Source organism: Podarcis filfolensis (assembly GCF_964270895.1).
Source record: "Podarcis filfolensis genome assembly, chromosome: 5".
In the NCBI taxonomy this organism is placed as follows: Eukaryota; Metazoa; Chordata; class Lepidosauria; order Squamata; family Lacertidae; genus Podarcis; species Podarcis filfolensis.
This window is the reverse complement of record NC_139608.1, coordinates 78,990,835-79,005,908: the sequence shown is the minus strand read 5'-3', so window position 1 is coordinate 79,005,908 and position 15,074 is coordinate 78,990,835. Positions and strand designations below refer to the sequence as shown.

At 42.5% G+C, this 15,074-nt stretch overlaps 2 protein-coding genes across 7 annotated transcripts; one reads left to right on the top strand and one right to left on the bottom strand.

The window, feature by feature from the left end:
- The first annotated feature begins 335 nt into the window (after nucleotides 1-335).
- LOC310762960 (uncharacterized protein) lies at nucleotides 336-14,776 on the top strand. Of its 5 annotated transcripts, XM_083614859.1 has the most exons (6): nucleotides 9,363-9,928; nucleotides 11,293-11,364; nucleotides 11,486-11,651; nucleotides 11,764-11,886; nucleotides 12,072-12,179; nucleotides 14,128-14,776. In XM_083614859.1, the coding sequence occupies exons 3-6, from the start codon at nucleotides 11,499-11,501 to the stop codon at nucleotides 14,491-14,493; spliced, it is 750 nt and encodes a 249-aa protein (XP_083470985.1). In that variant the 5' UTR covers nucleotides 9,363-9,928; nucleotides 11,293-11,364; nucleotides 11,486-11,498; the 3' UTR covers nucleotides 14,494-14,776. The 5 variants fall into 5 exon arrangements, with proteins under 5 accessions (XP_083470987.1, XP_083470985.1, XP_083470986.1 ...); XM_083614861.1 differs by lacking the exons at nucleotides 9,363-9,928; nucleotides 11,293-11,364 and adding an exon at nucleotides 336-353 and having other exon boundaries at nucleotides 11,488-11,651; XM_083614860.1 differs by lacking the exon at nucleotides 11,293-11,364.
- Nucleotides 2,567-8,232, bottom strand: LOC310762971 (DPY30 domain-containing protein 1-like). 2 transcript variants are annotated; one of them, XM_083614885.1, is made up of 6 exons: nucleotides 7,173-8,232; nucleotides 6,495-6,686; nucleotides 5,760-5,882; nucleotides 4,788-4,883; nucleotides 3,976-4,092; nucleotides 2,567-2,785 (listed from the first exon to the last, which is right to left on the bottom strand). In XM_083614885.1, the coding sequence occupies exons 2-6, from the start codon at nucleotides 6,639-6,641 to the stop codon at nucleotides 2,732-2,734; spliced, it is 537 nt and encodes a 178-aa protein (XP_083471011.1). In that variant the 5' UTR covers nucleotides 6,642-6,686; nucleotides 7,173-8,232; the 3' UTR covers nucleotides 2,567-2,731. The 2 variants fall into 2 exon arrangements, with proteins under 2 accessions (XP_083471011.1, XP_083471010.1); XM_083614884.1 differs by having other exon boundaries at nucleotides 7,188-7,346.
- Nucleotides 14,777-15,074: the final 298 nt, after the last annotated feature.

The window sequence follows — 15,074 nt, the reverse complement described above, 5'->3', positions numbered from 1 at the left end:
AAAAGTTGGTAACTCCGGACTCTCCATCAAACATGAAAAATACACAATTGGAGCCATTGTGTAGCTGTAGCAACGAGGTCTTTTTTCCGTCTACGTTATCCAGATTTCTCTATACAGTGGTACCTCAGGTTACAGACGCTTCAGGTTACATACGCTTTAGGTTACAGACTCCGCTAACCCAGAAATAGTACCTTGGGTTAAGAACTTTGCTTCAGGATGAGAACAGAAATCGTGCTCCGGCGGTGCAGCAGCAGCAGGAGAAGGAAGCCCCATTAGCTAAAGTGGTGCTTCAGGTTAAGAACAGTTTCAGGTTAAGAACAGACGTCCGGATCGAATTAATTACTTAACCCGAGGTACCACTGTATTGACATATTAGGAAGTTTAATTCAAAATGGCACCGATCCCAAAAAACACATTTGGTTCATCGTTTCCTTGCACAGATAAACTAGGAAGTACTTGTTCTACATCTACAGCTGTTTGATTAGGTTAGCTTGTATTGCTCCGCGCAATGTTTTATGAATAGATTTTTGTTGCACTCACTGGTATGATGATTATGAATATGTGAGCTATTTGGGGCATAATATAATGGACCCGGGTGGCACTGTGGGTTAAACCACAGAGCCTAGGACTTGCCGATCAGAAGGTCGGCGGTTCGAATCCCCGCGACGGGGTGAGCGCCCGTTGCTCGGTCCCTGCTCCTGCCAACCTAGCAGTTCAAAAGCACATCAAAAGTGCAAGTAGATAAATAGGTACCACTCCGGCGGGAAGGTAAACGGCGTTTCCGTGTGCTGCTCTGGCTTGCCAGAAGCAGCTTAGTCATGCTGGCCACATGACCCAGAAGCTGTACGCTGGCTCCCTCGCCCAATAAAGCGAGATGAGCGCCGCAACCCCAAAGTCGGTCACAACTGGACCTAATGGTCAGGGGTCCCTTTACCTTTACTATAATGGAAATATGACATACAAATAAACATAATCTGTGTTGATGCATTATTTGGTTAGCCAACTGCATTTGGATATTCTCAGGCCATTTGCTTCATTGTGGTTGTACTGTAGCTCTTTGCACATGTCTGCAAAGTGGGTAGAATCGCGGTACTAAGGGGCAGCCGAATCCTGTCTGCCTGTTTTGCTTTGGGACATGCCTGCCTCACTCCCTAGGTTCACCTCACCTCCATGGGTCGGACAGAATGTCTAACTTACGTGTAGGTTTATAAAGCTCAATATTCACATGCCCATAACATGAAACCTGGTAAATTCCCCATGCCTGGTATTACATGTAGCATCCAATTATATGGATGTGAGCTGGGCAAAGGGCTAACCTTACTACCCCACTCTGCGTTGATGGCAGCCACTTGCCCAAGGTAGGAAAAGTGGCCTATTATTTAACTGCGGTGCAAATAAAATCCTAAGTGTTCAACACATGGGAAAGAAAGTCACAACTGCATTGGCTAAGGTTTGCTCGATACACATATGCTTCTGCAATGCAGGCTCTTAATAAAGAACAAGTTTATGTGTAACTTCCATTTAGTGTGTGGATACGCACACAGAGAATTCCAGCTTTGAGAGGAGCCCATCTAGTTACACTGCTTAATTCAGTTTGACCTTATTTTGGGCCTCATATCTGTTTTCATCCTGACTAGTAGGATGGCAACAGCTGTGAGGAGCGTATTACTATCAACGCATTCTTTCAGTGCCTGCGTAAGGGGTCTCAGGTTTAGCTAAATAAACCTGCAAGAACCATTTGAGGGGGAGGGAGAGGGAGAAATCCACATATCTGGACATATTTTTCAAACAGCAACACCACTTCATCCCAATATAATCATATAATCCTAAAATAAAAATAAAAACCATACTCCACCTATTTTGTTACTAATATAAAAGGGGCAACTCTTCTGTTTTTGGTGTCTTCTGTGTACATGTGTCTTGTTTTATTTCAGAATTTCACAGCAAAGGAAGCCAACTGGAGTCCCATTAGGGAATGCAAATTCCCCAGGTGCACACCTGAAATGTTGGGGTCCAAATGGCACAAAATATGATAAAAACATGGCTTTATGCTGATGCCTGTGTTAAGAGATGAATTTCAGAGTGTCTCTAGTCAACGTTTGTTGTTATTGATTCCACCCACAAACCTGTCTTATTCCACCCATGAGTGACCATGTGGAATTCAGGCATCCCCAAACTCAGCCCTCCAGATGTTTTGGGACTACAACTGCCATCATCCCTAGCTAACAGGACCAGTGGTCAGGGATGATGGGAAATGTAGTCCCAAAAGCATTTGGAGGGCCGAGTTTGGGGATGCCTGATGTAGATTCTGTCAGTGCCAGTCATGACTCCTGACCTATTAGAATCCGCTCTGCTTCTGCTCTCTCTGGTCTTCCCCAGAGAGGCAGTGTTTGGAAGTCTATGACATGGCAACCTTGGGCACAAGCTCACTGCCAATACAACAGAGAGGACCATCCTAACTTGAACCAGGTCTTGCTGTTGGGCTCTTAGTTCTGTTTATTCCCAACTAGTGATTGGGTTATATTGTACATGAAGGCACCACCTCATCCAGTAAGTAAATAGGGACTACCTTATACAACTTGCTTTTATTTTATATCTTGGTGGTGGGAGTTTGCTCTTTAGCTGCATTAATTCATTGTATCAGTAGCCCTAAAACAGATACCAGCCATCCACACCTGTAACAGCCCTTGAAGTTTCTGGAATAAACAGCTGCAGGTGAGAAAGATATCTCTCAAACAGGAGACTCTTCTCCTTCCTCTGTCTCAGCTACTGTAGTCAGTGCATGCTAGAAGTCAAGAAAATAGAGAGGAGGAGAAAGAGAGAAAGTTATCACTTGCTGGAACTTTTAAAATGATCTGTGAAAAAAGCAAAAAAAAAAAAAAAGTGTTTAAATGGCTGTCAGACTACTCAGTGAACAAAAACTCAACCCAAATATTTCAGGGGGGTGTTTCTTAGAATTTATCAGATGACACTTGGGGTCCCTCCCAGTTCTATGATTCCATTATTCTAATATCAGAAATGAGTTCAACTGGGGAAAAGTTGCCTAGAGAGATCGTTGCAGGGAATGTTATGTACTAAGTTTGGATCCTAGAACAATAGGCAGGTAGGATCCTAGAATACAACAACTGATTGGCTTGCAGGAGAAGACCAATCAGGCTCCAGGAAGGAAGCAGAATCAGCCAATCAGATGGGACTCATTGCGTAAATAATGTATATAAAAGCCTGAGGTTTGGGGGGCAATTCAATCACTGTTTTACAAACTGCAATAAAGAGCATGAAATCACTGCAGGACTCTGAGTATATTTCAGGGAGGTAAGCATCAGATAGGGGGAGAGCTCTCTATACTCTTTATTCAACCACTCCCTTTATTATTAAAGCTAGATAATGCCCCTTGCTTTTTTGTTGTGTTTGTGGCAGATTTTCTGCCATCATATCTAGTTTGGCCCTATAATAACCCGGGCACCAGAGAGTATTCTCTCATTACTGGATCCTTGCATTTTGCCACTTCAGGAGGGATGAGACTGAGGTTATCTCCTCCCTCCACTCACCCAGACCATGTGCAAGTATTGGTCCTCCGGAGGCAAAATGCTTGAAAATCACTGCCCCAGAAGAGGAGCAGAGGTGAGCAGCACCACTCTCCTTGCTTTCTGCCCACACTCTAGTATTCCAGAAACCCTGGCATGAGTGTCACACCAGTAGCTCACGGTCTCAATGGAATCATGCACTGGGAATGAGAACTTCCTTCCAGAGGATATGGAGATGGTGGTCACTACTTAAGTAGCTGTAAAAGGGGATTAGGAAAATTCACAGAGGATAATAAGACTGTTGGTCATATGAAACCAACAACGCCAAGGGATTTCTATATTCAGAGGTAAAATATCAATGCAAACCAGTTGCTGGAGAGGAGCAACAGGAAAGGGCTCCTGCCTTCGTGTCCTGCTAGTAGCCTCCTTAGAGGAATCTGGCCGTACTTACGTCAGATTGTTCAATTTCATCTATCTCGTCAACTCTGCTCAGATGAGGAGCCCCATATTTGTCGGTCAGCTCAGCTAAGGTTTTCGACGGTGTCTCTTTCTCAGCAGCTGCCTTTGCCTACAATGCAAATTCCATTTTCAATACCACGGCGAATCCAAGCGATTTTACAATGTATTCAGCTGAATGAAGCCGTAAATATGTAAGCACACGAAAACCAAGGCGCAAGCCATTCCCCAGCTCCTTTCCCAGACCATTGAGCTGAATGGGTAGTATCTCCTGTGCACAAAAATTTCATTGAAACCAATGGGACCTGTTTGAGACACACAGCAGCACTTGAGACCCACTTAATTTCTCCCTCTAATCTCTGAGCAATGTGACTAAGACAACGAGCCACCATAGTCAGCAGAGGCCAATTCTGACTGATTAGATGGTTGCTTGTTTTTCAACGAAAGCCTAAAAATGTCTTCTTCGGAAATAATTTAAATAAATTGGCGACATGTAACTTCCCCCTGCTCCACTGCCCAGCAGCTATCAGCCCTTATTCTTATTGCACATGTCCTGTTTTAAAGGATGGGAAAACAACTATGGCTTGGCTTTATGTGCAAACTCATCCTTGACCATGGTTTGCTTGGCTCTCCTAACCTAGATGCTCACCAAACTTCAAATGCAGGAAGCAAGAACACTTGGGGGGGGGACCCAGATCACAGGAGAAACAAGCCATTCAAAGCTGCTGGAACATAATTTGGGAGACGGCTATTTGATGAGTGTTGGCATGCAAAATAGAAATGATCATCAATGACATTTTATCCTACCTCCAACTCTGCTTGTAGTTTCTGCTCCAATAGAAGCTCTTCTTCTCTTTCTCTCTCTAATCTCTCTTGTTCTTCCCGTTCTCGTTCCATTTGTGCCTGCAGCCATATCATGCAAAAGTACAAGTTGGTGAAAAGGAATTTCTCCCTTGATGTGCTAGTCTTTTTCTTTCTTTCTTCTTGATTTGCAGGGAGTTTTTGCATGGAAGGTGGGGGGGTGGCATTAAAAAAAAAATGAGACCCACCAGCCAACTTAGCATTGTGTGCAAATTGAGCCAACTTCCCTGGTGTTCAGTTTAGATTGCTCAATGAAAGTAGAAATCATATAATTTTGCACTTCCTTGCTTTATGGTCACAGAAAAATTTAAAATCTTATGCCTTTGTTCCATGTTTAATCAAAAGTTCCCCCCACACCTATGTATGAATATGTAGTTCCCCACACCTATGTATGAATAAATAGTTTATATCATTTAAAAAGGACCAGTTGGCTTTGCTTTATGAATTGTGGGTTGAGATTAGAGATCAGCCAAAGGAAAAATATCCGCCCATCCACACATGGTGCACACAAAGGCTGCAATCCTATACACAGGTACTGCGAAGTAAAGCCTACCGAACTCAGCCAAATTTACTTCTCAGCAGACTTATACAGGTGTATTAAATGAAATTGCATTGGCTAGTGCAAAAGTGCATTTCTGCCCAAACATTACAAACCCTGCTGGTGTCTTTTAATTCATCTCTGAGATATATGAACTCTCAAAAATTATCAATGTATGACCTCAGAACATTCAAAAGAATCCCTTGTTGCAGGCACAATGCTCTTCTGTTCATGCAATGGAAGGATCCGGTTACCCCCTGGTCCTCAGGAATGTGGGGGGGGGGAATCAGATCTTTATAATAATGCCCCCTTCTGGAAGCACTCACACACAGCTTGGGCTTTTTGACTGTTTCTCTGTTTGTTTGGTTGCTCTACCCTACCTGCCGCTCTTCTTCAAGCTTCTGCTGAAACAAAAGTTCTTCTTCCTTCATTCTTTCGATCATTTCCAGTTCTCTTTTGGCCTCCTCACGCTCTCGCTCCAGATCTTCCCTTTCCAGTTTCCTCTGGAAATGATTGGGTTTTTTTTTTAAAAAGGCAGCATAAGAGAAAACAGAAAAGGAGATACGGAGTTTCACATCTCTGAGCAGCAAAAAGTTCAGGCGACAGAAAATGAGAGGCTCAGATCTATTGCTAAGCAAAAGTATCTGGACTTTACAGTAATATCTTGTCTGCTTACAAATATGCAAGCAGAGCAAGCAGGAGTGCAGTTCCTAGCCTAATAATAATATTAATAAATTAAAATTTAAGAAATTGAAAATTTTGCTTGTTTAGGACTCTCTCTAGCTGCAGAAAGGGGCATTGACATCTCTATGGTGTAAAGCTCTGCTCAAGCGTTATTAACAATGGCAGTAGTGAACACCTTTAATTTAATAACAGGAATGCCAGGACAAGGAATGGGAACGAAGTAATTTTAGCTCCTGCCCTGAAAGTATGTGTTATCTCATTCATGGCTCTAGGATTATCAACTGGCCATTCAGCAAGCATCAAATGATGCAAAGCCGATACTTGTGTTTTCACTTAACACACACAAGATTGTTCCCCTAATATAATAACCAGCATTAGCATTTAATATTTGAAGAGCCTGACAATATTAAGTGTAGAAGCAGAGGACTCACGTGAAGTGCATCATCCATATTTTTTCGATATTTATAAATCCACCATGCCAAGTACAGGATTGGGTCTGCTGGCCGACGTTCTGCCACCTCGGCAAGGCCCTCTGCCAAGCATCTGCCTAGGCATTTTTTGAGATATGCAGTCTCCATTTTCAGTTCTCCAAGTATCTGTGACGGCAATTAGTCCTTTTGGATCTAAAAATGGTGGCAAGCAGTGGGAGGAGGAGGAAAACATTTTGAATAATAGATGTACATTACAGTAATTTAACAAACAGAAATGTAAGCTGCTTTGACAACCTTTACCAGTTTTAAAAGTTGCCAAGATATTTAAAGAAACCAATATATTAATAGCTAGCTTTGACCTGGGTGGAAATCTATGATTAAAGGCTTGCTCTGTAGAACTTAAAGGCTGCAATTCCTAAGAGTTTGTTTCAGGTTAGTGCTATCCACCCCTGAAATCCTTCTGCATAAGCCCCGTGAAAATGAACAGGAGCCACAGAACAGAACAGAAGCCAGACTTTGGGATGGATCAGGCCCATGGTAGGTAATCCAACCACACTGATGTGTAAACTGACCTTCAGTTGAATTAGCTCAATGCAGATTCCAGAGCCTATTCAAACTAAGTAGGTACTAAACTGCCATTTGATATCTACTACTTAAGAACATGGAAAGAGTACTTACTAAAAGACAACTCACACTCATATGAAGAGGAGAACTTTGTTCCTGATGCAAGGGTGACCAAACCCTTACTGGTATTTTCTTCACTCTTGTCTAGAAGAATAAGCTCTGTGTGTATCCAAAGATGGAAACAGTTAAGTCTGGATGCTGCTGTTTGGTATCCTAGCAACGGACCAGTGTTCTAGCCCTATGCTGCTATCTCCCTGAAGATTCTGTATCTCCTTCCTTCTTGGATAGATAGTATTTCTTTGTGTTTTTTATTGTTATCAATTGGAAAAAGGAATATATGAAGTTGAAATGTTTACACTGCATTACTTTATATTTGGATATCTGTATTAATGTGGGTAATTTATAAGCTTGAACATTACTGTATTCAGAAAAGGAATGCTTTTAAAAACAAACCTCCACCTTTGAAAGACAGGTTAAAAAACCCTTTTATTCCTTTCCTTTCCACTAAGGTAAACACATCAGTATTCCACTTGGAACAAGAAATGACACGTACTTGTTTTGACCCACATTATACAAGCATCTATCAAAAAATTAATGCTAATTTCAGCTTCCAGTTTATACAGCTAGGTGGTTCCCTTAGCCAATTAGCAGCTACAACAAAAAGGTAGGAATCATACACACTGTTTAGGCTGTTAAACTGGGTACCAGACCCCTCTAATCCCTGGATCCAAGTGCTAGAATTTAATCAAGGCTTCCAATTCATGGAATAGCCAAGCTAGCCTCCTAGTGAGGGTGATAGCCTGTGTGACAAGCCATTAAGGGGGATTAAGGGGTTTGGTGCAAGACAGCAGGTGGGTAGGGGTCCTTCTCTCAACAGATAAAGTCAGGGTTTAGAGTAGAAAGTTTCAGAGCAGTGATAGGACCTAGAAGTAAGGCAGCAAGGTGGAGAAAGTGTCAGAGAGCACTGTTTGATGTCTGTTTGAGTCCAAGGCTGCAGTTATGGGAGAAAAAAGGGTGATGAGGCTGGGATTGTAGGCTCAGTGTGAAAAACCCATATATCATAAAGACACCATAGTCTCTGCTGTGCTTCATTCCAAAAGGAAACATGAACCCCGGGGGAACACCTGTTATCTTGCACTGCTCGAAGACTGGAGTGACATGCAACAACACCAAAGAAGGAAGGGGACACATACAGAAGTGATACAACTTCTGCTGGGCACACCAAGTGTTCACAAATACAGATGTTCAGAAATAGCTGGTGGACTTCCACAGCAATCTGTGAGGAGTGTTCTACCACCACATTTCTTTCTCATGCAAGTTTGTGCAGGCTTTTGTACTGCACTCTTCTTTAGAAATCCTAGAATAGTGATTACTCTCAAGTGGAGCTGGGCCAAATGCTTTTAATCACTATTTTGCATTAAATGTCCCTGGCCTCAAACGTTACAGCCCAATCCTGTGCATGGTTACTGAGCGATAAACACAACTTTATCCAATGCTGTTTACAAGTGTATGCACATAAGGCTGCTGCCTTAAGTTGCAAGTTTAACATACCATGGAGTAAGCCCTAAATGGATACACTGGAGCTCAATTCAGGGTAATTGCACATTGTATTTAGTCAGTGATTTTTCCCCTAAAAAAAATGTTTAAGGGTACTCTCATTTTCCTACTCATATTGGAATACTGCCCATCAATGAAGCCAAACTTAGATTCACAAACTGTTTAGGGGTATGTGTCCCCCTACTCCCCCCCAGAAAAAAGCCCTGAATTATCTGTTAGTTACTTTTCAATTCAGGTTCTCAATGTGTAACTCAGCTGGTTAGTGCTGATAACGCTGAGGTTGCAGGTTCGATCCTTGAATGGCACAGCTGCATATTACTACATAGCAGGGGGTTGGACTAGATGATCCTCAGGGTCCCTTCTGACTCTACAATTCTGATTCTAATACGTAAAAGCTATAGACTGAAATAGTACACAGACAATGCCTTCTGGCTTACAACCCAGGCATCTGGGAATGGGTAAGATGTATTGGCATTTGAATTTCTGCTGCGGGTGCTGGTTTTATTTGTAACTGAAGTCTATATTTTGTTTTAAGTTTTTGGCTGTGTTTTATATATATATATATATATATATATATATATATATATATATATATATAAAGTCAAATTTACACTGTGTACATTTCCACCCTGGCACTTTTGAATGAAGAGCGAGTCGTAAATACTTTCAAGAACCAAAAATGTTATTAAAAAATTAACCATTTCAAAAATCGTGCTGCGCAGTTGGGTTCAAGCTCGAACTCTTCTTGCACAGCAGCGCCTTCCAGTCCTGGAGAATTGGGCTCTGCTATCTCCTCCTATGTCCCTCTCATGTACAACCAGCTAATGTGCTTTTCTGTTTCCACGGTAATAATGCACAAAACAGGATATCCCGACAAGAGCAGCAAGAGATTCTCTCTCTCTCTCCTTTCCTATCTCTCTGCTGCAGGCAGGGAGACGTAACGGGACCCTGAAGACGACAGCAGCCGGGCTTCTCTTCTTTTTAACCTCCCTTTCCTATCTCTTGTGATGCCGGGAGACGGAAACAGTAGGCGTACGGCGATTAAGCCAATGAGGCGGCAGCAGCAGCACGTGCGCGCGCAGCCGAGACGCTTGTGGACGTACTGCGCCGCCTCGTGGGCAGGGCTGTGCCGAGTAAGGCGTCCTGGTTGCTAGGCGACGGAGAACCCGAACCCCCGCGATCGGGCCCCATAAGGCAGAGTGCAGACCGGCGAAACTTAAGCGGATTCGCAGGGGGCGCTTGGCTGGCTAGTGGTACGGTGCATATTTATTTATTTACTTTGGAGGGGGTAGTAGTATAAATGTCATTTATAAAGCTACCTAAAAAATTAAAAAATTCTGTACCTGGGACACATTTTTTTTCTTTATTAATTTTTAAGTAGACTTTTAATATAAAGGGTTTATTTAATTGGCTGGGTTGCAAAAGGCTTCCTTGCAAAGTTTTAAAACTTTTGCTCACTTTGGTCCCGTAAAAGGTAAGGCTTTGTTCGGCGTGCCCCAATCTTTGGGGCACCCACCAGCTAGCAATCGCTGTTTCTTACCGAGTCTTTGGAAAAGGAATGATCAGGGGTGTTAATAGAATCACAGACTCAATCATGGAGTTGGAAGGGGCCCCGAAGGTCATCTAATCCACCCCCCTGCAATGCAGGAATCTTTTGCCCAAGGTGGGGCTCGAACCCACAGCCCTGAGATTAAGAGTCGCATGCGCCACCAAATGAGTGTAGCCATAGTTCCTGTGAAGGGCTGTCAGGATCGCCAAGATGATGTGATCATTGTGCTATGCAAATATTAAGTAACTGGTCTTTTCTCTTTTTCCTGCTCCCTTTGCATATACAGTGGTACCTCGGGTCACAGACACTTCAGGTTACAGACTCCACTAATCCAGAAATAGTACCTCGGGTTAAGAACTTTGCTTCAGGATGAGAACAGAAATTGTGTTCCGGCGGTGCAGCGGCAGCAGGAGGCCCCATTAGCTAAAGTGGTACCTCAGGTTAAAAACAGTTTCAGGTTAAGAACGGACCTCCAGAACGAATTAAGTACTTAACCCGAGGTACCACTGTATTTATCTCCCATTGGATTTGTGGGAGGCCCCTTCTGGCATCCCTCCTGTGCATGCAGAGGTGCATCGGCAGGGCAGTTGCTTGTCCCTAATGGTGTATGTAAATGATCCAACTGGTTTAGCTCCAGTAACTATCTATAAAGGTAAAGGGACCCCAGACCATTAGGTCCAGTCGTGGCCGACTCTGGGGTTGCGGCGCTCATCTCACTTTATTGGCCGAGGGAGCGGCGTACAGCTTCCAGGTCATGTGGCCAGCATGACTAAGCTGCTTCTGGCGAACCAGAGCAGCGCACAGAAACGCCGTTTACCTTCCCGACGGAGCGATACCTATTTATCTACTTGCACTTTGATGTGCTTTCAAACTGCTAGGTTGGCAGGAGCAGGGACTGAGCAACGGGAGTTCACCCCGTCGCGGGGATTCGAACCGCCGACCTTCTGATCGGCAAGTCCTAGGCTCTGTGGTTTAACCCACAGCGCCACCCTTGTCCCTGCTAACTATCTATACCCATATATATATTACAATTTTAATAAATAATAAAAATGTTTTCATTCGCTGCAGAAAGCAAAGTATGCTTTGGAAATACAGCTGAGATGTAAGAAAGTGCAGGGAGGACGTTGGCAAAGGCAGAAGGTAAAGAAACGTGATTAGAGTGCAGGATCTTGGGGATTATTTCCGGAACATTGATTTTATTAACTTGGAAGGAAGGGATGTGATCTGGCAAGAGTTCACCCAATGTACCATATCCATGCAGAGCTTGGCAGAAGATGGGGATGGATGTCAAATACCTCAAGGAACGCATAGGAAGATGTTTGGCTGAGGGACTTGCGGAAGCAGCGGACCGTCGGCCTGCGGACCCAATCGATTTCCTGGCACACTTTATTTACAACTACAAGAACAGATTAAATGAAGAAGAAAAGGTAATGCATCTCTTCTTAATTTAAAAGAAAACACTGAAGAAAGTTAGCATCAAGCAGACAGGGTTTCCATTAATCCTTTGTGCATTTCCCCAATACTTTGTGCTTTTTTTAGAGGAGGGTAGAGAGGGCCAAGCTGGAACGTGAGCATGAAGAAGCCCTTGCAGAAGCGAAGAGGATAGAAAAGCTAAAAGCAGAAGAGCTCCTGGTTGCCAAGAAATTTGAAAAACAGCAGCAGGTCTGAAACCCTTTTCTAAGTTTACCATATGAATAGGTGAGATGATCTGTAATGACAGCAGAGGGCCCAAAATAAGCCAGTAATACCATTGTAGTGAATGGCTATTGGGTTTTAAATGATGAGTGGCTGAGACACCATCAGTCATTTGTTTTAATTAGCTAAATCACATATTTTTTTTTATAAAGATCATTAAAGAGCAGCAATCCAAGAAGACAATTGCAGAGTTATCTGGGAAGGATGGAGTACCAATTCTGCAGAGTATTGAAGAAACTGACAAAAATCATATAAATGAAGTGAGTAACAACACGTATGTGGGTTTATTGTCTCAGAATTGCCTTTTAATAATGAAATTGGGTGGTTGAGTTTTTCAGTCTAAGAGTAAAATGAGGCCACCAAAAAATAAGGGAGTAGTTTCTATATACCCAGGTATGCAGAAGTATAAAAGGGTGTAAATGAAAAACCTTTCTTTTTAAATAAAATAACTGCTCTATGATCTTCCACGAACTGTGACCTTTCAAAAATGTGGGAACCGAGATAAGAAAACAGAGTAACTAATTGCTGGGGAAAGAAATTCTGGATTCTCGGTGAACACTTAAGACAGGAGCTCCTTTGTCTTTCCTATTTCGATTGCTTGGAGTCAGGTGTTGTGTGGCTTGCCAGTTATAGCTCTAATGAAATCATCAATTTCTCCATTATTTTTTTATGGACATTTTTCACTTCCATCTGGGAACCTTGGGTCAAAGGGAAGAATCTGAGCATATTGTGTGAGTCTAAAATCTAAAGCTGTGGTCAATGCATGAAATCAGATGAATAAAATAAACTGGAAGAGAGAGGGAATTAATTGGTGCGTCAAGATCCTAATAGTTTAAAATATCATAATGAAGAATAACATTAGTTTTGGATGAGGAGAGATGTAGGTCTTGAAATTAAAGTCTCCTCTCCAGACTATGCTCCACTCGCCTCTCTCCTTCACCCTGTGACCTCATGCTGATGCTGCCTCGCTGAAGGAGAAAAAAAGACGCTGTGACCTCATGATGATGCTGTCTTCCTGAAGGAGAGAAAAAAGCCACTGTGACCTGATGATGATGTTTCCTCCTTAAAGGAGAGAGGCTAGCCATTGTGACCTGATGATGATGCTGCCTCCTGGAAGGAGGGAGGCTGGCCACTGTGACCTCATGATGATGCTGCCTCCCGGAAGGAGAGAGGCTGGCCACTGTGACCTCATGATGATGCTGCCTCCCTGAAGGAGAGAAAAAAGCCACTGTGACCTCATGATGATGTTGCCTCCCTGAAGGAGAGAAAAAAAGCCACTGTGGCCTCATGATGTTGCTTCCCTAAAGGAGAGTTTACCACTGTATATACCAAGCACCCTGCACATATTCTCCCCAATGTTGTAGCGTTTGACATGCCAGGAGGGTAATTTTATTAGAGACATTCAAACATGCAGTCTTGCTAACTGCAGTCTGAAGAGGTACAGTTCAGGAGGGAAAAATAACCAAAGCTCTCATCTAGTGTACTTTTGTTTTTGCAGATAGGCTGTTCCATTTTGGGTAAGGTCCGACCTTGGGGGTTGGAAAGGCAAGGTTGAAAGGCCACTTCCTGTAAAGTGGGAGTAGCTACCTATTGATCTCCAACTTAACTTAAAAATGGAAACATCTGCAACATACGCAGAAATGCAACAACACTGTTGGATCACCCTGAAACAGGAAAAACAAAAACAAATGGAAACTATAAGTGTGAAATCAATCATCAGCGGGAGAACCACCAATATAAGGAGAGAGGAAGTGAACATTTGAGTCAGTGGGTGGGTGGAATGCCTGTATTCAGAAGAACAGAAGGTTCACTAGATAAGAACTTTGTTTTCTTACTTTATTTATAAGAGAGTATTCTTTATTGGGTTGTAAAAAAGTACTGCCTCTCTGGGAAGGCATTCTTCCTTGCCCAAACAGTCCAGCATATGCCACGCTGGCTTGAGGACTCAGTGAAGATCCTTATGGCCAAAGACTACCTTGGCTGAAGTTGAGTTATTATGAACATTTTATTATTTATTAAATATTTTTGTTACAAAATAATAAATTGTATTTTTAATATTTTCTTGGAAGTCCCCGAGAGTGGCTAGGGAAACCCAGCCAGATGGGCGGGGTATAAATGATAAATTATTATAACTGATTTCAAAAGGAGAATTTTCATGGTGTTGTATGTCCCTGTGCTCATGTATATGATGTTGATTTGTATTAACAGAAGAGAACAGAAGAGAAGGATGTGAGGATTCCAGAAAAACATGAAACTACTGCTGAGTCAAAGAAAGAAACCTTAGAAGACAAATTGGATCAAGGTTACATCAGTGTTGTAAAGGCTGAATTGGGTGAGACACCTGGGGAAGAGAATACGAGCACAACTCTCCAGGCAGGCTTGACAGAGATAACCATGGATGAAGATTTTAATTGGATTCCGCAGGAGATGATGGATGACGGAGGTGAAAGCCGGTTGGAACATGATGAAGTAAATCAGAATGAACATGATACAGAAACAGAAGATGACACGGAAGATGAAGAAGCCACTCCAGATGAGGAATCCAAATCCAGTCAAGAGCTGAATTTGGAGTAACAGTGCAATCCTAACCATGTTTACTCAGAATTAAGTCCCACTGAGTTCAGCAGGACTTTCTCACAAGATGTTGTGCATAGGACTGTGACCAAAAAATGAAAGCAGCAGCTTCTGAGTTGGTTTAGATTCTTCCCTTTCTCTAACTTGCAGTGTTCTGGGGTGGATGATCAAGGTGTTTCTACTACAGTTGTTGATTTCAGTAGAACTAAACCGCAAGAGTCCTTTAAACTTTGACATTTTCATATTAGGGAAAAGGTCATGCAAATAAACTTCAGGTCTAGATCTGTCAGTTTTGATGACACTTTTTCAAGACTTTATTACTCTTGAGATGTACATGATGGACTTACTCAGCTACTTTACTGTGCTTCTTGAAAACTCAATGGCGGTTGTCATATATCTTTGTGTCTTCACTAACTACCAGATGGTGTCGCCATAGCTTTGGAAACCAGGAGACGAATCATTGTGGTCTTTTATCTCATTCGCTGTTAAATTAGAAAGTTGAAGCTAGAAAGGAATATTTACAGAGGTAATTAAAATATCTGAGACAAGATCAGTGATAAATTAAAACTAGATTAAAACAC